Raw genomic sequence first — 24021 nt, 5'->3', positions numbered from 1 at the left:
GCGTGTGCCAGCATGCCTGGCTAATTTTTGTATTTTTAGTAGAAACAGGTTTCACCATGTTGGCCAGGCTGGTCTCGAACTCCTGACGTCATGATCCACCTGCCTTGGCCTCCCAAAGTGCTGGGATTCCTGGCGTGAACCACCACACCCGGCCAAGAGAGATCTTAGAACAGTGCTGGGCACACAGTAAGTACTATATATGAGATTGTCTTTATTGTCATTGCTGTTATTATTATTGCTTTTCTAATATTGGGAAACACTACTATTCTTACTGTATTTTTGCATGTGAATCTCATATGATTGAGAAATCTATTTAAAATTCTCTTTGTCTCTTTCTAGTTTTGTCAGATTAAGATGTTTAATTAAGATCGGTGAATTTTTTTTCCTATAGACTCTTGCAAATAATTTCTAACTCTGAGTAAAAAGGAATGCTTTTATGTTGTTTGCAATGCATTTCACAGTTTATTGTATTAGAAAACTGTAGCTTTTCCTTTTGTACCAAGTCTTGCCACTCAGAAGCTGTCAAGACCTTTCAGTTAAGCACTACCAGCTAGAATCTTGGGCTTGGGTAGACCTTTAGAGGCAGCGTCGTCCCATCTTTCACACTGGCGAAGAGTTTCAGTCCTATTTTCTCCTACATGTGGTCATCCAGTCACTGAAGGCTTCCAATAATAGGGAACCCACAGCTTGTCAAAAATAATCATTCTGTTGTTAGACAACTCTAGTCATTTGAAGGTTCTTTTCTTATTTATAAGTGGAATCTTCTTCCCAGAAACTTTACCTTGTTGCTGTTTGTTCTGTCCCCTGAAGCACATAGAACAGGACTGTTCCTTCTTCCATTTAATTACTTTAGATATTTGAAGATGGCTTTTATATCCTCCCTTCCTCCAGGTTAAACATTCCCTAGGTGACATGTTTCCAAATCCTTCTTCATCCTAATACTGGACCCAATCTATCATGCCAGTGCCCCTCATGGCCCCCAGGACTGAAAATAGTTTTCTAAACATTAGTTGACCGTCCGTGTGCTGTGAGACCATTCCTGCCTGTGTTTTGGACATGTACACCTGCTGATGCTGCCAAAGTTTGCATTTGCATTTTTTTGTACCTACATCACAGCCTTGGCTGATACCAAGACTGTGGTTATTAAAGATTCTCAACATTTTTCATGAGTCACTGCCAAACTGCAGCTTATACTTTTACAATTAATTTTTGAAACCTAAATATACAACTATATAATTATCCCTGTTAGATTTTACTGGCTACTATCAGTCTTTTGTTCAACATGTCAATACCATTAAAATTTTGATACTATCCATGTGTTACCTATCTCTCTTGGCTGTGTGACATCTGAAAATTAAAATTTAATATGCATTTCTTCTTCATCTTCATTCAAGTAATGCATAGAAACATGATAAGAAGAAGAAACCAAGCATTAAGTTCTGGTAGCATGACACTAGAGATTGTTTTCCTGTTCTAAGCGTTTTTTTTGTTTTTTGTTTTTTTTTTTTGAGACAGAGTCTCATTCCATCACCAGGCTGGAGTGCAGTGGCGCGATCTCGGCTCACTGCAACCTCCGCTTCCCAGGTTCAAGCAATTCTCCTGCCTCAGTCTCCCGAGTAGCTGGGACTACAGGTGTGCACCACCACGCCCAACTAATTTTTGTATTTTTAGTAGAGACAGGGTTTCACCATGTTGGCGAGGATGGTCTCAATCTCGTGACCTCAGGTGATCCGCCCGCCTCGGCCTCCCAAAATGCTGGGATTACAGCTGTGAGCCACCGCGCCTGGCCTGTTTTCCTGTTCAATATAAATCCACTACTAAACATTTCCTAGGAATAATTATTTTACATGTTCAAATCTATCTTACCATACTGTGACCTGTACCCCGTTTCTCTGCCTTATTCATGAAGGACTAAACTTCAAAAATCCAAAGTTACTCTATCTTTTTTTTTTTTTTTTTTGAGACAGAGTCTCGCTCTGTTGCCAGGTTGGAGTGCAGTGGCACAATCTCAGCTCACTGCAACTTCCGCCTCCTGGGTTCAAGCGATTCTCCCGCCTCAGCCTCCCCAGTAGCTGGGACAACAGGTGCACGCCACCACACCCAGCTAATTTTTGTATTTTTAGTAGGGAAGGGGTTTCACCATGTTGGCCAGGCTGGTCTTGAACTCCTGACCTCGTGATCCACCTGCCTCGGCCTCCCAAAGTGCTGGGATTTCAAGCGTGAGCCCCCGTGCCCAGCCACTCTATCCTATTTCTGAAGCTACCAGCCAAGTAGCCACATTTAAAAAAAAAAAGAAGAAGAAAAAAAAAAAGAGTGTGTTTGTGTGTGTGTGTGTGTGTGTGTGTTTTATTATGACTTGCTTATTGTGACCCACTTATCCTGGGGCTGCCACCACCATTGCCTTTTTTTCTAGAGCCCACAAACCATCTGTTTAACAACGCTTTTTGAAGTTTTGCCATAAATTCTCCATAAATTCACTGGTCTGTGTTTCAGAATGCTCCTTTGTCCTCTTTTTTTTAAATTATTATTTATTTATGTATTTTGAAACGGAGTTTCACTCTTGTTGCCTCGACTCAAGTGCAATGGCGCAATGTCAGCTCACTGCAACCTCTGCCTCCCAGGTTCAAGTGATTGTCCTGCCTCAGCCTCCCAAAGTGCTAGGATTACAGGTGTGAGCCACCATTCCTGGCCTCTCCTAAGTCTTAAAGTCTTTCTCTAGTTTCCTTGGGCAGAAGTGGCTGCTGCCTCCACTTCTCCTAAGACTACTCAGAACCCATGCTGGGGCCTTCTCTTTAATATTTTAAAAGAACTTTTAGAACTTTTGAACTACATAGTTTTCAGAGACATACAGTGATTTTCTCAAGAGGGTCTTTTATGTAAGAGCAACATGTATCATTCAAAAGGTGTTTAATAAATGTTAAATAATAATGCACTTAATTTTAAGTACTTTGTATCCTCTTCTCTCTTTGTTAATATCTTTAATTGGATCCCCTAGCAGGGGATTTGGACTTAATTTATTTCAGGTGATACTGCACTTATACAATTATTTAGTTGACTTAATTAGAGCTTTAATTATATTAGTGCCCTAAAGTGCTATATCAGAGAAATTAAACACTGACTGTTAATTCACCTTTCGTATTTATTGTGCTGTTTATGACTACAGTGATCTTCAAGCCATAAGGGCTTGAAGATTTGGAAAGTTCTTTCTATGCATCAGCTTGGACTTTGCCCATTCAAAATGTAGATGAAGGCAGGAATGGAAATGCCTTTTTTAGGCTGAGTGCAGTGCCTCACGCCTGTAATCCCAGCTCCTTGGGAGGCCGAGATGGAAAGATCACTTAAGGCCAGGAATTCAAGACCAGCCTGGGCAACATGATGAGACCACCTGCCATGCTCATGTCCACAGAATAAAAATAAATAAATTAGCCAGGCATGGTGATGCATGCCTATAGCCCTAGCTACTTGGAAGGCTAAGGTGGGAAGATTGCTTGAGGCTGGAATTTGAGGCTGTGGTGAGCTTTGATCATACCACTGCACTCCAGCCTAGGTGATGGAGTGAGACGCTGTCTCAAAAAGAAAAAAAAAGAACTTGAAAAAAATTGTGGTCTTTTATCTATGGCTATTAGAACCAAGATCATGGACGGTTGTGATGGTTCACACCTGTTACCTAGCACTTTGGGAGGCTGAGGCAGGAGGATCATTTGATCCCAGGAGTTTAAGATCAGCCTCTGGGCAACATGGCAAAACCCATCTCTACAAAAAATACAAAAATTAGCCAGGCATGGTGGCATGTGCCTGTAGTGCCAGCTACTCAGGAGGCTAAAGTGAGAGGATGGCTCAAGCCCAAGAGGTTGAGGCTACAGTGAACTATGATCTTGCTACTGCACTTCAGCCTAGGTGACAGAGTGAGACCTGTCTCCAAAATAAAGGCGTATTTAAAAAAAGAACAAAAAAGAACCAAGGTCATGGGTCCATTCCTTCACTGTTCTACTTAACCCTCTCTGTTCTACAGGCCTGTGACTACCTCTCTAACAGGTGGTCCTGGGAGGCAGCAACTGTGTTCCTCTCTGTATTTCCAGCATATACCAAATGCCTAGGTTATATAGGTGTCCAATAAACGCTTGTTGGTTTTAATTTGATTGTTGCAAAGACAACCAGTTGAAGTATGGTTAGAATAGTATAAACCTGGCTGGGTGCAGTGGCTCATGCCTGTAATCCCAGCACTTTGGGAGGCTGAGGTGGGAGGATCACTTGAGGTCAGGAGTTCGACACCAGCCTGGCCAACATGGTGAAACCTTATCTCTACTAAAAGTGCAAAAATTAGCCAGACATCATGGCACATGCCTGTAATCCCAGCTACCCAGGAGGCTGAGGCAAGAGAATTGCTTGAACCTGGGAGGTGGAGGTTGCAGTGAGCCGAGATTGTGCCACTGCATCCAGCCTGGGTGTCAGAGTGAGGCTGTCTCAGAAAAAAAAAAGTCGGGGGGGGGGGTGGTTCCAAGATGGCCGAATAAGAACAGCTCCAGTCTACAGCTCCCAGCGTGAGCAATGCAGAAGACGGGTGATTTCTGCATTTGCAACTGAGGTACCGGGTTCATCTCACTGGGGCTTGTCGGACAGTGGGTGCAGGACAGTGGGTGCAGTGCACCGAGCGTGAGCTGAAGCAGGGCGCGGCATTGCCTCACCCAGGAAGTGCAAGGGGTCAGGGAATTCCCTTTCTGAGCCAAGCGAAGCTGTGACAGATGGCAACTGGAAAATCAGGTCACTCCCACCCTAATCCTGCACTTTTCCAGTGGTCTTAGCAAACGGCACACTAGGAGATTATATCCCGTGCCTGGCTCAGAGGATCCCACGCCCTTGGAACCTCGCTCATTGCTAGCACAGCAGTCTGAGATTGAACTGCAAGGCAGCAACAAGGCTGGTGGAGGGGTGCCCACCATTGCTGAGGCTTGAGTAGGTAAACAAAGCAGCGGGAAGCTCCAACTGGGTGAAGCCCACCGCTGCTCAAGGAGGCCTGCCTGCCTCTGTAGACTCCACCTCTGGGGGCAGGGCATAGCCAAACAAAAGGCAGCAGAAACCTCTGGAGACTTAAATGTCCCTGTCTGACAGCTTTGAAGAGAGTAGTGGTTCTCCCAGCACAGAGTTGGAGATCTGAGAATGGACAGACTGCCTCCTCAAGTGGGTCCCTGACCCCCAAGTAGCCTAACTGGGAGGCATCCCCCAGTAGGGGCAGACTGACACCTCACACGGCCGGGTACCCCTCTGAGACGAGGCTTCCAGAGGAACAACCAGGCAGCAACATTTGCTGTTCACCAATATTCGCTGTTCTGCAACCTCTGCTGCTGATACCCAGGCAAACAGGGTCTGGAGTGGACCTCCAGCAAACTCCAACAGACCTGCAGCTGAGGGTCCTGACTGTTAGAAGGAAAACTAACAAACAGAAAGGACATCCACACCAAAACCCCACCTGTACATCACCATCATCAAAGACCAAATGTAGATAAAACCACAAAGATGGGGAAAAAACAGAGCAGAAAAGCTGAAAATTCTAAAAATCAGAGCGCCTCTCCCCCTCCAAAGGAATGCATCTCCTCGTCAGCAATGGAACAACGCTGGATGGAGAATGACTTTGACGAGTTGAGAGAAGAAGGCTTCAGACGATCAGACTTCTCCGAGCTAAAGGAGGAAGCTTGAACGCATCACAAAGAAGCTAAAAACCTTGAAAAAAGATTAGACGAATGGCTAACTAGAATAACCAGTGTAGAGAAGTCCTTAAATGACCTGATGGAGCTGAAAACCATGGCACAAGAACTACGTGATGGCCGGGCGTGGTGGCTCACGCCTGTAATCCCAGCACTTTGGGAGGCCAAGGTGGGCGGATCATGAGGTCAGGAGATCAAGACCATCCTGGATAACACGGTGAAACCCCGTCTCTACTAAAAATACAAAAAATTAGCCGGGCGAGGTGGCAGGTGCCTGTAGTCCCAGCTACTCAGGAGGCTGAGGCAGGAGAATGGCGTGAACCCGGGAGGTGGAGGTTGCAGTGAGCCGAGATCGCGCCACTGCACTCCAGCCTGGGCGATAGCGAGACTCCATCTCAAAAGAAAAAAAAAAAAAAAAAGAACTACGTGACGAATGCACAAGCTTCAGTAGCCGACTCGATCAAGTGGAAGAAAGGGTATCAAGTGATTGAAGATCAAATGAATGAAATGAAGCGAGAAGAGAAGTTTAGAGAAAAAAGAGTAAAAAGCAATGAACAAAGCCTCCGAGAAATATAGGACTATGTGAAAAGACCAAATCTACGTCTGATTGGTGTACCTGAAAGTGACAGGGAAAATGGAACCAAGTTGGAAAACACTCTGCAGGATATTATCCAGGAGAACTTCCCCAACCTAGCGAGGCAGGCCAGCATTCAAATTCAGGAAATACAGAGAATGCCACAAAGATACTCCTCGAGAAGAGCAACTCCAAGACACATAATTGTCAGATTCACCAAAGTTGAAATGAAGGAAAAAATGTTAAGGGCAGCCAGAGAGAAAAGTCGGGTTACTCACAAAGGGAAACCCATCAGACTAACAGCGGATCTCTCGGCAGAAACCCTACAAGCCAGGAGAGAGTGGGGGGCAATATTCAACATTCTTAAAGAAAAGAATTTTCAACCCAGAATTTCATATCCAGCCAAACTAAGCTTCATAAGTGAAGGAGAAATAAAATCCTTTACAGACAAGCAAATGCTGAGAGATTTTGTCACCACCAGGCCTGCCCTACAACAGCTCCTGAAGGAAGCACTAAACATGGAAAGGAACAACCGGTACCAGCCACTGCAAAAACATGTCAAATTGTAAAGACCATCGAGGCTAGGAAGAAACTGCATCCACTAATGAGCAAAATAACCGGCTAACATCATAATGACAGGATCAAATTCACACATAACAATATTAACCTTAAATGTAAATGGGCTAAATGCTCCAATTAAAAGACACAGACTGGCAAATTGGATAAAGAGTCAAGACCCATCAGTGTGCTGTATTCAGGAAACCCATCTCACATGCAGAGACACACATGGACTCAAAATAAAGGGATGGAGGAAGATCTACCAAGCAAATGGAAAACAAAAAAAGGCAGGGGTTGCAATCCTAGTCTCTGATAAAACAGACTTTAAACCAACAAAGATCAAAAGAGACAAAGAAGGCCATTACATAATGGTAAAGGGATCATTTCAACAAGAAGAGCTAACTGTCCTATATATATATGCACCCAATACAGGAGCACCCAGATTCATAAAGCAAGTCCTTAGAGACCTACGAAGAGACTTAGACTCCCACACAATAATAATGGGAGACTCTAACACCCCACTGTTAACATTAGACAGATCAACAAGACACAAAGTCAATAAGGATATCCAGGAATTGAACTCAGCTCTGCACCAAGCGGACCTAATAGACATCTACAGAACTCTCCACCCCAGATCAACAAAATATACATTCTTTTCAGCACCACACCACACCTATTCCAAAATTGACCACATAGTTGGAAGTAAAGCACTCCTCAGCAAATATAAAAGAACAGAAATTATAACAAACTGTCTCTCAGACCACAGTGCAATCAAACTAGAGCTCAGGATTAAGAAACTCACCCAAAACTGCTCAACTACATGGAAGCTGAACAACCTGCTCCTGAATGACTACTGGGTACATAACAAAATGAAGAAAGAAATAAATATGTTCTTTGAAACCAATGAGAACAAAGACACAACATACCAGAATATCTGGGACACATTTAAAGCAATGTGTAGAAGGAAATTTATAGCACTAAATGCCCACAAGAGAAAGCAGAAAAGATCTCAAATTGACATCCTAACATCACAATTAAAAGAACTAGAGAAGCAAGAGCAAACACATTCAAAAGCTAGCAGAAGGCAATAAATAACTAAGATCAGAGCAGAACTGAAGGAGACAGAGACACAAAAACCCTTCAAAAAATCAATGAATCCGGGAGCTAGTTTTTTGAAAAGATCAACAAAATTGATAGACCACTAGCAAGACTAATAAAGAAGAAAAGAGAGAAGAATCAAATAGACGCAATAAAAAATGATAAAGGGAATATCACCACTGATCCCACAGAAATACAAACTACCATCAGAGAATACTATAAACACCTCTATGCAAATAAACTAGAAAATCTAGAAGAAATGGATAAATTCCTGGACACATACATCCTCCCAAGACTAAACCAGGAAGAAGTTGAATCACTGAATAAACCAATAACAGACTCTGAAATTGAGGTGATAATTAATAGCCTACCAACCAAAAAAAAGTCCAGGACCAGATGGATTCACAGCCAAATTCTACCAGAGGTACAAGGAGGAGTTGATACCATTCCTTCTGAAAATATTCCAATGAATAGAAAAAGAGGGAATCCTCCCTAACTCATTTTATGAGGCCAGCATTATCCTGATACCAAAGCCTGGTAGAGAGACAACAAAAAAAGAGAATTTTAGACCAATATCCCTGATGAACATTGATGCAAAAATCCTCAATAAAATACTGGCAAACCGAATCCAGCAGCACATCAAAAAGCTTATCCACCATGATCAAGTGGGCTTCTTCCCTGGGATGCAAGGCTGGTTCAACATATGCAAATCAATAAACATAATCCAGCATATAAACAGAACCAAAGACAAAAACCACATGATTATCTCAATAGATGCAGAAAAGGCCTTTGAGAAAATTCAACAGCCTTCATGCTAAAAACTCTCAATAAAGGCCGGGCATGGTGGCTCACGCCTATAATCCCAGCACTTTGGGAGGCCGAGGCGGGCAGATCACGAGGTCAGGAGATCGAGACCATCCTGGATAACACGGTGAAACCCCGTCTCTACTAAAAATACAAAAAAATAGCCAGGCGTGGTGGCAGGCGCCTGTAGTCCCAGCTACTCAGGAGGCTGAGGCAGGAGAATGGCGTGAACCCAGGAGGCGGAGTTTGTAGTGAGCCGAGATCACGCCACTGCACTTCAGCCTGGGCGACAGAGTGAGACTCCATCTCAAAAAAAAAAAAAAAAAAAAAAACTCTCAATAAATTAGGTATTGATGGGACGTATCTCAAAATAATAAGAGCTATTTATGACAAACCCACAGCCAATATCATACTGAATGGGCAAAACTGGAAGCATTCCCTTTGGAAACTGGCACAAGACAGGGATGCCCTCTCTCACCACTCCTATTCAACATAGTGTTGGAAGTTCTGGCCAGGGCAATCAGGCAGGAGAAAGAAATAAAGGGTATTCAATTAGTAAAAGAGGAAGTCAAATTGTCCCTGTTTGCAGATGACATGATTGTATATTTAGAAAACCCCATCGTCTCAGCCCAAAATCTCCTTAAGCTGATAAGCAACTTCAGCAAAGTCTCAGGATACAAAATCAAAGTGCAAAAATCACAAGCATTCTTATACACCAATAACAGACAAACAGAGAGCCAAATCATGAGTGAACTCCAATTCACAATTGCTTCAAAGGGAATAAAATACCTAGGAATCCAACTTAAAGGGATGTGAAGGACCTCTTCAAGGAAAACTACAAACCACTGCTCAACGAAATAAAAGAAGACACAAACAAATGGAAGAACATTCCATGCTCATGGATAGGAAGAATCAATATCGTGAAAATGGCCATACTGCCCAAGGTAATTTATAGATTCAATGCCATCCCCATCAAGCTACCAATGACTTTCTTCACAGAATTGGAAAAAACTACTTTAAAGTTCATATGGAACCAAAAAAGAGCCCGCATTGCCAAGACAATCCTAAACCAAAAGAACAAAGCTGGAGGCATCATGCTACCTGATTTCAAACTATACTACAAGGCTAAAGTAACAAAAACAGCATGGTAGTGGTACCAAAACAGAGATACAGACCAATGGAACAGAACAGAGCCCTCAGAAATAATACCACACATCTACAACCATCTGATCTTTGACAAACCTGACAAAACCAAGAAATGGGTAAAGGATTCCCTATTTAATAAATGGTGCTGGGAAAACTGGCTAGCCATATGTAGAAAGCTGAAACTGGATCCCTTCCTCACACTTTATACAAAAATTAATTCAAGATGGATTAAAGACTTAAATGTTAGACCTAAAACCATAAAAACCCTAGAAGAAAACCTAGGCAATGCCATTCAGGACATAGGCATGGGCAAGGACTTCATGTCTAAAACACCAAAAGCAATGGCAACAAAAGACAAAATTGACAAATGGGATCTAATTAAACTAAAGAGCTTCTGCACAGCAAAAGAAACTACCATCAGAGTGAACAGACAACCGACAGAATGGGAGAAAATTTTTCCAATCTACTCATCTGACAAAGGGCTAATATCCAGAATCTACAAAGAACTCAAACAAATTTACAAGAAAAAAACAACCCCATCAAAAAGTGGGCAAAGGATATGAACAGACGGAAACTCAAAAGAAGACATTTATGCAGCCAACAGACACATGAAAAAATGCTCATCATCACTGGCCATCAGAGAAATGCAAATCAAAACCACAATGAGATACCATCTCACACCAGTTAGAATGGCGATCATTAAAAAGTCAGGAAACAACAGGTGCTGGAGAGGATGTGGAGAAATAGGAATGCTTTGACACTGTTGATGGAACTGTAAACTAGTTCAACCATTGTGGAAGACAGCGTGGCGATTCCTCAGGGATCTAGAACTAGAAATACCATTTGACCCAGCCATCCCATTACTGGGTATATACCCAAAGGATTATAAATCATGCTGCTATAAAGACACATGCACACGTATGTTTATTGCGGCACTATTCCCAATAGCAAAGACTTGGAACCAACCCAAATGTCCATCAATGATAGACTGGATTAATAAAATGTGGCACCTATACACCATGGAATACTATGCAGCCATAAAAAATGATGAGTTCATGTCCTTTGTAGGGACATGGATGAAATCGGAAACCGTCATTCTCAGCAAACTGTCACAAGGATGAAAAACCAAACACTGCATGTTCTCACTGGTAGGTGGTAATTGAACAATGAGAACACCTGGACACAGGAAGGGGACCATCACACACCAGGGCCTGTCGTGGGGTGGGGGAAGTGGGGAGGGATAGCATTAGGAATTATACCTAATGTAAATGACGAGTTAATGGATGCAGCACACCAACATGGCACATGTATACATATGTAACAAACCTGCACGTTGTGCACATGTACCCTAGAACTTAAAGTATAATAAAAAAAAAATTTTTTTTAAGTATAAACCCAAAACAACTGTCTTAAAATACAATGACTCAAAATACATGCCCCAATGAGTAGGTACTCCCAAATCTGGCTAATCACTGGAATGACCTAAGAACCCTTTTTTTCAGTCCTGATAGACTCTATCTCCAGGGCTAGAGGCCTAGGCATCTGCATTTTAAAGTTCCCCACATGAGTCTTACGGCCAGGCAAGTTTAGGAACCCCAGCTTAATGTATCTGTTGTCACGTTTATTTAAAAAAGAACAAGATCAGCCGGGCGTGATGGCTCACACCTGTGATCCCAGCACTTTGGGAGGCCGAGGTGGATGGATCACCTGAGGTCAGGAGTTCAAGACCAGCCTGGCCAACGTGGTGAAACCCTGTCTCTACTAAAAATACAAAACTTAGCTGCGTGTGGTGGCATGCACCTGTAATCCCACCTACTCAGGAGGCTGAGGCAGGAGAATCGCTGGAACCCGGGAGACAGAGGCTTCAGTGAGCCGAAACCATGCCACTGCACTCCAGCCTGGGTGACAGAGCAAGACTCCGTCTCAAAAAAGAAAAAAAAAAAAAAAGAACAAGATCATTCTTTTCAAGATAGACCTATTGCCCATTCTAGTTTGCAGTAAAAATGAGTTTCATTTATGGTTTATCATAACTAAAGGATTTCCTTGGAGTCAGTAGTTTATGTTTAGCTAGCAGGAGTGTTTACAGATGTCAGTGAGGAATAATACCTTTCATGAAGGATTATATTACTGATAAGTCATTACTGGTGGGCATTTTACACATGAAAGCTATCAGGTTCCTCCTTGGTATGCAAAGCCCTGTGAGCCCAAGTCTGGAGCTGAGTATTGACTAAAGTAAAATAGTCATCAGGTATGAGAAATTAAATCCTCTAGGACTGTGATGTCCTCCTGGTTGCTCTTTTGCCCTAATCTGAATTACCCTTTTATCATAGTATTAAATACCCTGTTAGCTATCATCAGATATTTAGTTTAGCCTGGCTGAATAAAGCTCATAGAGGAACAAACTAAATGAAACAGTCAGGGGAATGTAGAATGTAAAACATTCTGGAGTGCAGGCTGGTCTTTCAAAATGACAATGTCATAGCAGAAAAAAGATTAAAGTGTCATAACAAACAAATGTGATTTATGAACTGGGATTTATCATAGTTTAAAAATATGGTTAAATAAAAGCCATTCTGGAACCAATTGGAGAAATTTACACCTGGACTAAATATGAGATAATTCAGCCCTGTGCCAGAATTATCAGGGCTGGGCACAGTGGCTCATGCCTGTAATCCCAGCACTTTGGGAGGCCAAGGCAGATGGATCTGTTGAGGTCAAGAGTTCGAGACCATCCTGGCCAATCTGGTGAAACCCCAACTCTACTAAAAATACATAAATTAGTCGGATGTGGTGGCACATGCCTGTAATCCCAGCTACTCGGGAGGCTGAGGCAGGAGAATTGCTTGAACCCAGGAGGCAGAGGTGCAGAGCTGAGATTGCGCCACTGCACTCTAGCCTGGGTGGCAGAGTGAGACTCCATCTCAAAAAAAAAAAAAAAAATTAGGGAATTCTTGACAAAATAAAAAGAAAAAGTGTAAATTTTTAAAAATTGGAAACTTGAACAAACAAAAAATAAATAGGGAATGCTCTCTCCTTTTTTTTTTTTTTTTTTTTTTTGAGATGGTCTCACTCACTCTGTCACCCAGGCTGAAGTGCAGTGGCATGATCTTGGCTTACTGCAACCTCCACCTCTCATGTTCAAGCAATTCTCCTGCCTCAGTCTCCCAAGTAGCTGGGATTACAGGTGCACGCAACCATACCGGGCTAATTTTTGTTTTTAGTAGAGATGGGGTTACACCATGTTGGCCAGGCTGGTCTCACTCCTGGCCTCAAGTGATCCATCCCCCATGGCCTCCCAAGTGCTGGGATTACAGGCATGAGCCACTGCGCCCGGCCGGGAATTCTCTAATTAGTTTTTCTAGTTAGCTTTCCTAGCTGTGACAATAGTATTGTGATTATGTAGGACAATGTTCTTAAGAGATGCATGTCAAAACAAGGGTGAAGCATCCTGCAGCCAATGATGTGCCCAAACCAAGTCCTAACGACTCACAGGCTATTATTAAATCTTCAAGAATTGTGTGACCCCACCACCCTTGGCAGTTTGAAATCAGCCATAATGGGAGTATTTATACCACAAAAATCTGCAAATGCAGGCTTTTGTCCCCCAAGAGAACTAATTTACTAGCATATCACTACCGGCGGTTTACTTTCAAATGGATCAGAAAACACACACACAGACACACATATAGATAGAACAAAAATGGCAAAATACTAACAATTGTTGTGATTGTTGAATCTAGGTAGAGAATCTATGGTCATTCATAGCACTAGTACTTGAGTCAGCAAACTTTTTCTGTAAAGGCCAAACTGTGAATATTTAACACTTTGTGGCCATACAGCCTCTCAGGCAACTCTGCAACTGTGCAACTCTGCAACTCTGCCTTTATAGCACAAAAGGAGTCATGGATAATGCTCATATGAATGGATGTGGTTATTCCCCAATAAAACTTTATTTATGAGAACACAGGGTCAAATTTAGCCTAGGGCCATGGTTCAAGTTTTCTGTACTTTGAAAATAATTTATAATAAAAATTGAACACTTTTTAAAAGTACAAATTTCTTTTTTGTTTTTTTTTTCTTGAGACGGAGTCTCGCTCTGTCACCCAGGTTGGAGTGCAGTGGCACAATCTCGGCTCACTGCAAGCTCCACCTCCCAGGGTCACGCCATTCTCCTGCCTCAGCCTCCACAGTAGCTGGGACTACAGGCACCCGCCACCACGCCCGGCTAATTTTTTGTATTTTTAGTAGAGACAGGGTTTCTCTGTGTTATCCAGGATGGTCTCGATCTCCTGACCTCGTGATCCGCCCGCCTCAGCTTCCCAAAGTGCTGGGATTACAGGCATAAGCCACCGCGCCCGGGCAAAAAGTACAAATTTCTTAGCCTAGGCTGGGAGTGGTGGCTCACGCCTGTAATCCCAGCACTTTGGGAGGCCGAGGTGGGTGGATCACTTGAGCTCGGGAGTTTGATATCAACCTAACAAAAATTGTGAAAACACATCTCTATTAAAAAAATACAAAAATTGGCCATGCGCAGTGGCTCACACCTGTAATCCCAGCACTTTTGGAGGCCGAGGTGGGCAGATCACCTGAGGTCAGGAGTTCGAGACCAGCCTGACCAACATGGAGAAACCCCATCTATACTAAAAATACAAAATTAGCTGGGCATGGTGGCACGCCTGTAATCCCAACCACTCAGGAGGCTGAGGCAGGAGAATCTCTTGAACCCAGGAGGCACAGGTTGCAGTGAGCCAAGAAACAGCAAGCTGTTTCATATTGATCTGTTTTCATTCCCTGGACACTCTGCACACTTTGGCCCCCTTTGTGCCTTTGCTCAAACAGTTTTCTTTCCCTACAATTTCCTTGCTACTCCCAAGCCCATATCTATTTATCAGCATTTACAAGACATCAACTGGCCGAGGTGACACACGCCTGTAATCCCAGCACTTTGGGAGGCAGGAGGATCATTTGAGGCCAGGAGTTTAAAACCATCCTGAGCAATATAGTGAGAATGTGTCTCTACAAAAAAAAAATTTAAATTAGCTGGGTGTGGTGGCAGGTCCCTGTAGTCCCAGGTACTTGGGGGCTGAGATGGGAGGATTGCTTGTGCACAGGAGGTAGAGGCTACAGTGAACCATCATGATCCACCACTGCACTCCAGTCTGGGTGACAGAGGAAGGCCTTTTAGAATCTCTTTCAGTTAAAGTTGATCTCTCATTTCTCTCAATAGCTGTAGTCCTACATTTGTGCCCTGGTTTTGCTGCTTTTCACAGTTTACCCTTAATTAACTCTTGTTTTTTGTGTTTTTTTGTTTTTGTTTTTGTTTTGTTTGTTTTTTGAGACAGAGTCGCACTGCAGCCCCCAGGCTGGATTGCAATGGCGCGACTTTGGCCCACTGTAACCTCCGCTTCCTGAATTCAAGCAATTCTCCTGCCTCAGCCTCCCAAGTAGCTGGGACTACAGGTGCACGGCACCATGCCCAGCTAATTTTTGTATTTTTAGTAGAGATGGAGTTTTACCATATTGGCCAGTCTGATCTCGAACTCCTGACCTCAAGTGATCCGCCCTCCAAGGCCTCCCAAAGTGCTGGAATTACAGGAGTGAGCCACCGCACCCAGCCATCCCTTAATTAACTCTTGATCCACAAAGCAAAGAAGGCTTATTCTACTCTTTACATATAGTAAATACTCAATTAATACTCATAAATTAAACATCTTATCTAGTCATGCAGACATTTACATACCTAAAGGTGCTAACCTAGAAGTCTAGAATAGGAGGAGAATGTTGGTCTGCCTAATATCGATTTGGAGAAGAGATAATGAAAATAGGGGAGCTTGGCCCAGCGCAGTGGCTCACGCCTGTAATCCCAGCACTTTGGGAGGCCGAGGTGGGTGGATCGCAAGGTCAGGAGATCAAGACCATCCTGGCTAACACGGTGAAACCCCACCTCTACTAAAAAAATACAAAAAATTAGCCGGGCATGGTGGCACGTGCCTGTAGTCCCAGCTACTCGGGAGGCTGAGGCAGGAGAATCGCTTGAACCCGGGAGGCAGAGGTAGCAGTGAGACAAGATTGCGCCGCTGCACTCCAGCCTGGGCAACAGAGCAAGACTCCATCTCAAAAAAAAAAAAAAGAAAAGAAAGAAAATAGGGTAGCTTGCTTGCTTTCTCTCCCTTCCTCCCTCCCTCCCTCCCTTCTTTCCCTTCTTCCTTCCTTCCTCCTTCCCTCCCTCCCTTCCGCCTCCCTCCCTCCCTCCTTCCTTCCTTCCTTCCTTCCCTTAAGACTGCTCTGATCCAAGTCCAGTTAGCTTTGAGGTTATTGTATATCACGTCAAAATAGACTTGATCTTGGTGGGTGGGATGGCTTTCTTGGTAATGGCTATGGGCTTAATGAAGGGAAACTAAGTCATCCGAGCATCTATTGTGATTTAGGCACTATCAGGCACTCTGTGCAGTGTTATGTAGTCCCCCCAGCAGTCCGACAAGGGACTTATATTATCCCCACTTAGAACTGAGAACAGTTAAGGTCGGGCGCAGTGGCTCACGCCTGTAATCTCAGCACTTTGGGAGGCTAAGGTGGGCAGATCACCTGAGGTCAGGAGTTCGAGACCAGCCTGACCAATGTGGTGAAACCCTGTCTCTACTAAAAATATAAAAATTGACTGGGTGTGGCGGTGGGCACCTGTAATCCCAGCTACTTGGGAGGCTGAGACAGGAGAATTGCTTGAACCTGGGAGGTGGAGGTTTCAGTGAGTCGAGGTTGCACCATTGCACTCCAATCTAGGCGACAAGAGTGAATCTCCATCTCAAAGGAAAAAAAAAAGAAAACAGTTAAATGGTTTCCATAAGATTATAAAGCTAGGATAGGAGTTTGAATCTGGCTGTCTCTGATACCCAGCACCATTTTAGTGCCTTTGTGCATTCAATGATTGGCAAGAGACCAAGGAAACCTAGGCTAGAACAGTTCCCAAAGGCTATATGCAGTGTGGAAATATCTGTGAAGTGCTGAGAATCTGATGGAGTTTAGTATTAAGTGCCACTGGACAAGGCATTAGAAAACCTGGCCTCTGGCCGAGCACAGTGGCTCACGCCTGTAACCCCAGCACTTTGGGAGGCTGAGGTGGGCAGATCACCTGAGGTCAGGAGTTCGAGACCAGCCTGGCCAAGATGGAGAAACCCCGTCTCCACTAAAAATAAAAAAATTAGCCAGGTGTAGTGGTAGGCGCCTGTAATCCCAGCTACTCGGGAGGCTGACGCAGAGAAATGCTTGAAGCCGAGAGGTGGAGGTTGCAGTGAGCCACAATCGCGCCACTGCACTCCAGCCTGGGCAACAGAGTAAGACTCTGTCTCGAAAAAAAAAAAAAAGAAAGAAAACCTGGCTTCTGATCTCTACTCTGCCTGCCTCCATCTGTGATCTTGAGTCACTGAGTTTCTCTGGACCTCTGTTCTCTTGACTGTATAATTAGAGGAATAAATCAGCTTATTTATTTTATTCATTCATGTTTCATGCATTATACAGTAAGGACCTTGAAGTCTCATGAAGTCATAGATAAGTGAATGGAGAATTAAAATACAACACTAAGTCGGGCGCAGTGGCTCATGCCTGTAATCCCAGCACTTTGGGAGGCCGAGGCAGGCAGATCACGAGGTCAGGAGTTCGAGACCAGCCTGAACAACATGGTGAAACCCCGTCTCTACTAAAAATACAAAAAAATTAGCCGGGCGTGGTGGCGGGTGCCTGTAATCCCAGCTACTTGGGAGGCTGAGGCAGGAAAATCGCCTGAACCTGGGAGGCAGAGGTTGCATTGAGCCAAGATCGCGCCATTGCACTCCAGCCTGGGTGATAGAGGGAGACTCTGTCTAAAAAAAAAAACAAAACCGCTAAAACAATACACTACTCCAGATGTGCACAGGGAGTACTCCAGGTACCCAGAGGAAGAGGGGCAACTAGCTCCTTAGGGCCATCTTCCTAGCTCAGTGCATTCCACCCAGATGGAATTTGGGGAGCTTGTTGGGGTGGGGGAGACAGCCCCAGGGGGAGATGGTAGATCAGGTTACCTCTGAGAACTGCAGTTGGTTCCCCTATAATTAAAGGGGAGAAGGTTTGGGAGGCTGAGGCAGGAGGATCTCTTGAGCCCAGGAGTTTGAGATTAGCTTGGGCAATATAGTGAGACTTCATCTCTACAAAAAGTTTTTAAAATTAAACAAGCATAGTGGTGCATGCCTGTCTTCCCAGCTACCCGGGTGGCTGAGGTGGAAAGATCACTTGAGCCGGGGAACTGGAAGTTGCAGTGAGCCAAGATCACACCACTGCGCTCCAGCCTGGGTGACAGAGCAAGACTCTGTCTCAAAAAATACATAAATAAATAAAGGAGGAAAAGAGGGGGAAAGTGAGGCCAAGCAAGAGCTAGCTTGGCAAGGGACTTAAATGCCTCATGAAAGAGCTTAGACTTTTCTCTTAAGGCTATTGGAAGGGTTTAAGCAAGATTGTCTTTGCATTTTATTAAGATCTCCTTGGCAGCATAGTAGATGGAGTCCAGGGGTGCAGACCTGGTGGTGGGAAGACTCTTTAGGAAGTGATTGCAAAAACTAACTGAGGTGAGAGATGATGATGGCCTGAACTAATGTAGTGGCAATGGGAATGAGGAGTAGAGGATAAACTTGAGAGCTCTGAAGAGATAGAAAGACTAGGATTCATTGTTATCAGTCAAAATGGCTACAGATAATTTCACAACCTCGGCTGCCACAGGTGGGCGAGGCACTGTGGTGCTCATTACAGTCACTCAGGGATCCAGGCCAAGGAGCATCTCCAGTGTGGGCTGGTAGCTATGCAAGAGGGAAAGCTCTATAAGGACTCACAGGACAGTTAAATGCTGCAGCCACAAAGTGACATCCCTCATTCACAACTCATAGACCAGAACTTGTCACCTGGCTACACCCAATCTCTGGGAGCCAGAAAGTTCAGCTGTGAATGCGCAACCCTGAGACTGCCCCTGTGCCTAACCGGATGTGGGGAATGAAGACGTCTGAGTTTCTGACTTAGAGAATTAGCCGGACATGGCCAGGCATGGTGGCTCACGCCTGTAATCCCAGCACTTTGGGAGGCCGAGGTGGGCTGATCACAAGGTCAGGAGATGGAGACCATCCTGGCTAACACGGTGAAACCCTGTCTGTACTAAAAATACAAAAAATTATCCGGGCATGGTGGTGGGTACCTGTAGTCCCAGCTACTCAGGAGGCTGAGGCAGGAGAATGATGTGAACCTGGAAGGCAGAGCTTGCAGTGAGCTGAGATAGCTGCATCCCAGCCTGGGTGACAGAGCGAGACTCCATCTCAGAAGAAAAAAAAAAAAAAAAAAGCATTCAGGCCGGGCACAGTGGCTTACGCCTGTAATCCTAGCATTTTGGAAGGCTGAGGCAGGCGGATTGCCTGAGGTCTGGAGACGGAGACCAGCCTGGCCAACATGGCAAAACCCCATCTCTACCAAAAATACCAAAATTAGCCAGGTGTGGTGGCAGGCGCCTGTAATCCCAGCTACTCAGGTGGCTGAGGCAGAAGAATTGCTTGAATCCGGGAGGCGGAGGTTGCAATGAGACAAGATCATGCCACCGCACTTCAGCCTGGATGACAGAGCGAAACTTTGTCTCAAAAAAAAAAAAAAAAAAAAAAGGCCGGGCAAGGTGGCTCATGCCTGTAATCCCAGCTTTTTGGGAGGCTAAGGCAGGGGGATCACGAGGTCAAGAGATCCAGACCAGCCTGGCCAACATGGTGAAACCCCTTCTCTACCAAAAATACAAAAGTTACCTGGGCGTGGTGGTGCACACCTGTAGTCCCAGCTACTTAGGAGGCTGAGGCAGGATAATCACTTGAACCCGAGAGGCAAAGGTTGCTGTGAGCCGAGATTGTGCCACTGCACTCCAGCCTGGCAACAGAGTGAGACTCCGTCTCAAAAAAAAAAAAAAAGTAACATTCAGATCTAATACTATGTGTCTTTCTTGAATTTTCATATGGACTATTGTGTCAACATATGGTGTTAAAAAAAAGTTATTAACTAAGATATTAGTGAAGCCTTCCTCACATAAGAATATCAGGCTGCTGGCCAGGTGCGGTGGCTCACACCTGTAATCCCAGCACTTTGGGCAGCCTAGGCAGGCGGATCACTTGAGGTCAGGAGTTCGAGACCAGCCTGGCCAACATGGCAAAACGCTGTCTCTACTAAAAAATACAAAAATTAGATGGGTGTGGTGGCGCATGCCTGCAGTCCCAGCTACGTGGGAGGCTGAGGCAGGAGAATTGCTTAAACCCAGGAGGCGGAGGTTGCAGTGAGCCGAGATCGCACCACTGCACTCCATCCTGGGCGACAGAGCGAGACTCCATCTCTTTAAAAAAAAAAAAAAAAAAAGGGAAGAATATCAGGCTGCTGAATTCAAAATGCCAGAGATGTAAATGCCCTCCGCCTTCTTACTGCCATCCCCCAGCATGGCACATTTCAAGATATTAAGGGATGGGAGTCAGGAGGAGCTGTAATTAGGCTGATTGGAACCTATTGTGCTGCTCTGGAGCACAGACACCAAGCAGCCTTAGGGAATGAGCGCCTCAAGATCACTGGGAAATGATGTCCTCTTTTCCAGAAAATAACGTAGCAGAAATACTCAATCTATACTATTTCTCCCTTTCTTTGTTTTCCATCTCCCCTCCCCAATTTAGTTGTGGTGCTTACTGTGTACCTTTAAAACTGACTTTTATCATGCATTTGTTTCTTAACAGTTGCGAGAAAGAATCGAAGCTGGCAAAGGTGTGACTTCAGCTATTGACCTGTGTCGTTACCATGGAAACAAGGCACTGGAGGCCCTGGAGAGCTTTCCTCCCTCGGAGGCCAGATCTGCTTTAGAAAACATTGTGTTTGCTGTGACCAGATTTTCATGACATCAAATTAAAAAGACACTATTGTTAGTTAGCTGAAAATCCTAGGGAATGAGGTTGATTGGGAGAGCTTTCACGATGCGTTAATGACTTTTAAAACATATGCATTTTTCCTTCCTTTTATCACATTGCTAAATGAGTTCTGCTTTCTTTTTGGAACTGCTACAAACAAAATTAGAAGAAAAAAAGGTCAAGCAGTTTTCACTTGTCACGCCAGAAGCACACTTGAGGCTGCAGTCGCAGAAATAATTAATGAGATTCGCTCCTGTGACCTCAGCAAATGGACAGGAAATAAGTCCTTATTGATTGGACCGAGCTAGGGATGGCGCCAGGGCGGTGGCCTGTGGTTTTTCCTGCTAGAGAGGACAAAGCCAGTTGGAAGCTGCAGGTGTCAAGAGAAATGCTCTCAATACCAACCAGGGAGGATTGTCTAATCAAAAACTAGTGACCAATTTGTCATAATGGAGAGTAGTTCAATGGATTGAGAAAAATATGTTTCATTTGTTGGCTTGTAATTATGTCTCTGGATTATTATTATTATTTTTTTTTTAGATGTAGTTTTGCTCTTGTTGCCCAGGCTGGAGTGCAATGGTGCAGTTTTGGCTCACTGCAACCTCCGCCTCCTGGGTTCAAGTGATTCTCCTGCCTCAGCCTCCCGAGTAGCTGGAATTACAGGCGCCTGCCACCACGCCTGGCTAATTTTGTATTTTTAGTAGAGATGGGGTTTCACTATGTTGGTCAGGCTAGTCTCGAACTCCTGACCTCAGGTGATCTGCCTACCTCGGCCTCCCAAACTGCTGGGATTAGAGGCTTGAGCCACTGCACCTGGCCTCATGTCTCTGGATTTATAATGCAGTATGAATATACTTTGTGCTTTGTGGTTTTTATAATGTCTTTTTGGAGAAATTGCCGAAAAGTTGCCAAATACTTGAAGTAGGAGATTAAAATGTTATCAAATGTTAAATTGGTTATATTAGGAATAGTCTGTTTTTCTTTCCTGAAGATCAGTTTTTTTATTCAAACACATTTCAAAGAACCAAATTTTTTTTTTCTTTAAGGAAAAAGGAGCTTTTTTTCAAGTGAAATGTATTCATTTGTAATACTTTGGTTTAAGGCATACTTTAATTTTTACGAGTTTCAGAAACAGAATTTTTGTACTAGGGAATTCATTGGTGAGAGTGTTCTTTTAACCTCAGAATGTCAAATTTTGGTCTTGAACCACAGACATCCAATTACAGAAAGAATATAAGCAATCTCACAGGCCTGCAATCGGACACTGTCTCTGTGTGGTTCATAGGAGATGATTTTTGAGGTTTGCACTCATGCAATTTGAGAACACCGTTGACAAGAAGGCTGAGTTTACATAAATGATCTAGATTGAAACTCAGCTACCTTTCTTCCTCATGTGGTGTAATTACAGCCCTATCTGGAGACAGCGAATACAGCAAACAGATTTTATTACCTAGTTCGCTCAAACACTACATGAAGTTATTTTAGTTAAAGCCCTCCCCCAAAAGTTATAAAACCATTTTATCAGGGCCCAACATGTGGCATGCAATGAAGAGAAAATGTAAAGCTACAGAGGTTAATGTATTGTATTATAAAATATTTTAAGTGTACTCGAAATATCATAATTGTACAGTTTATGCCACCATAATTTGAGGCCTATAGATTTAGCTTAAGAGAACACTTTTCTGTTTGAAATGCTTTCTCTCACTGAAATTGGCTTAATTAGTAACCATGGATAAGATGCTTTAGATCAGACTAGGTTTTAATCATTAACTTCCACAAAGAAGTCATACTTTGCGTTAGGTGTGCTGGTTGGATGTGCAGGAACTTCAGCAAGCAGTAGGTTTTACTAAGCAGATGGTCGGGCACTGCAGGGCACCAGGCAGGATCCTAGGGCGCCTCTCATTCTGCGTTAGCATCTGGTTTGCTGTATGACCTTGCACAAGTCACTTCCTTCTGAGCCTCAATTTTCTCATCTGTAAAATGAGATTCAAAAGTTGACCTGAAAGTCAAGTGTGAAAAAAAAAAAAGAGAGAGATTAAACAAGATAATTATGAAATTCTTTCCAGGTTTGTTTTATTTTCTGAAAGTTTACTATTCTTGACTGTCTAAATAGCAAAGATGCTGTGTGAGGTTCAGGGAGGAGGGAAGGTGAAACCCAAAGAGAGGCCCTAAAGGAATGGAGAGAGCTTAATGGCAAGCTTCCTGCCAAGCTGCCTCTGCATGACCTAAAGGATTCCAGCTCTCCTATGTGACATGTAACCCTGGACTTTTCTGTCTCAACACCTGCCTTGCTGCTTTCTTTGGGACCTTTCCTACCTCCCTGTCATCTTCCCAGCTGCTCTCGTGTCCTTTATCCCATCTCCTGTACCTTGCCATCCTGACTCCCTGGAACCTGGATCCCTGGGAGCAGTAGCCCCCTGCTGCCTGCTGAGTGACAGAGCTCTGCCTCCCCCACAGGGGTGGCTGGCCTCCTTCCTCAGGCCCCACTTAGCAGAATTCTCACTTCCTCAGCATCATGGCAGGCTTTTACAGAACATAACAAGTTGGCTAGTTCACTCCAAAATACAAGACCAATAGCCTTTCTCCCTGCCCCTTCTTCAGGGGTATTTATTTCTTAGCACATATGAAGTTCTTATAGTTTCAGACAATCTCTAAGGAGAAATTTGGGGCACTGAAACATTCCTCAATCACACCTCTCAGCCTGCTGCTGCCTGGGTGTGGCTAATGGAGGCAGTAAGTAGAATTAATGGCTCTAGAATGTGTCCTTGGCCCCTCTCCAGCTTTCCCCATCCCCAGTTACCTGCTAGAGGGAAGAATTCATTCATTAGCAATTGTCCTGCTTTCCTCTGCCTAGTACCCCCCAAATTGTCAGTTGGCTCCTGCAAACCTCACTCACTACTCAATCCAGGCCCATGAACTCTCCTCCCTGTTCATTTCTTCTTTGTTAAGTATACTTGGCCAGGTGGGGTGGCTCATGCCTGTAATCCCAGCACTTTGGGAGGCTGAGGCGGGCACATCACCTGAGGTCGGGAGTTTGAGGCCAGCCTGAACAACATGGAGAAACCTCGTCTCTACTAAAAATACAAAATTAGCTGGGCATGGTGGCGCACGCCTGTAATCCCAGCTACTCTGGAGGCTGAGGCAGGAGAATCTCTTGAACCCGGGAGGCAGAGGTTGTGATGAGCCAAGATTGTGCCATTGCTCTCTA

At 44.1% G+C, this 24021-nt stretch overlaps 1 protein-coding gene across 5 annotated transcripts in view; it reads left to right on the top strand.

Annotated features, from left to right (window-relative positions):
* The window catches only part of PDSS2 (decaprenyl diphosphate synthase subunit 2), a 310743-nt gene extending 287874 nt beyond the window's left edge, over positions 1-22869 (top strand). For 2 of the 5 annotated variants that reach the window (XM_034962650.3, XM_003824334.6), the window contains one exon: positions 20646-22869. In XM_034962650.3, the coding sequence (XP_034818541.1) occupies positions 20646-20804 (159 nt within the window). In that variant the 3' untranslated portion in view covers positions 20805-22869. Of the gene's footprint in view, positions 1-39; positions 187-20645 lie in introns of those variants that run through there. The other 3 variants (XM_055114003.2, XM_055114001.2, XM_055114002.2) reach the window with 2 other exon arrangements.
* The last annotated feature ends 1152 nt before the right edge of the window (positions 22870-24021 follow it).

This window comes from Pan paniscus, chromosome 5, assembly GCF_029289425.2.
Source record: "Pan paniscus chromosome 5, NHGRI_mPanPan1-v2.0_pri, whole genome shotgun sequence".
In the NCBI taxonomy this organism is placed as follows: domain Eukaryota; kingdom Metazoa; phylum Chordata; class Mammalia; order Primates; family Hominidae; genus Pan; species Pan paniscus.
The sequence above is the reverse complement of the archived record's forward strand: the minus strand, read 5'-3'. Positions and strand labels throughout refer to the sequence as shown.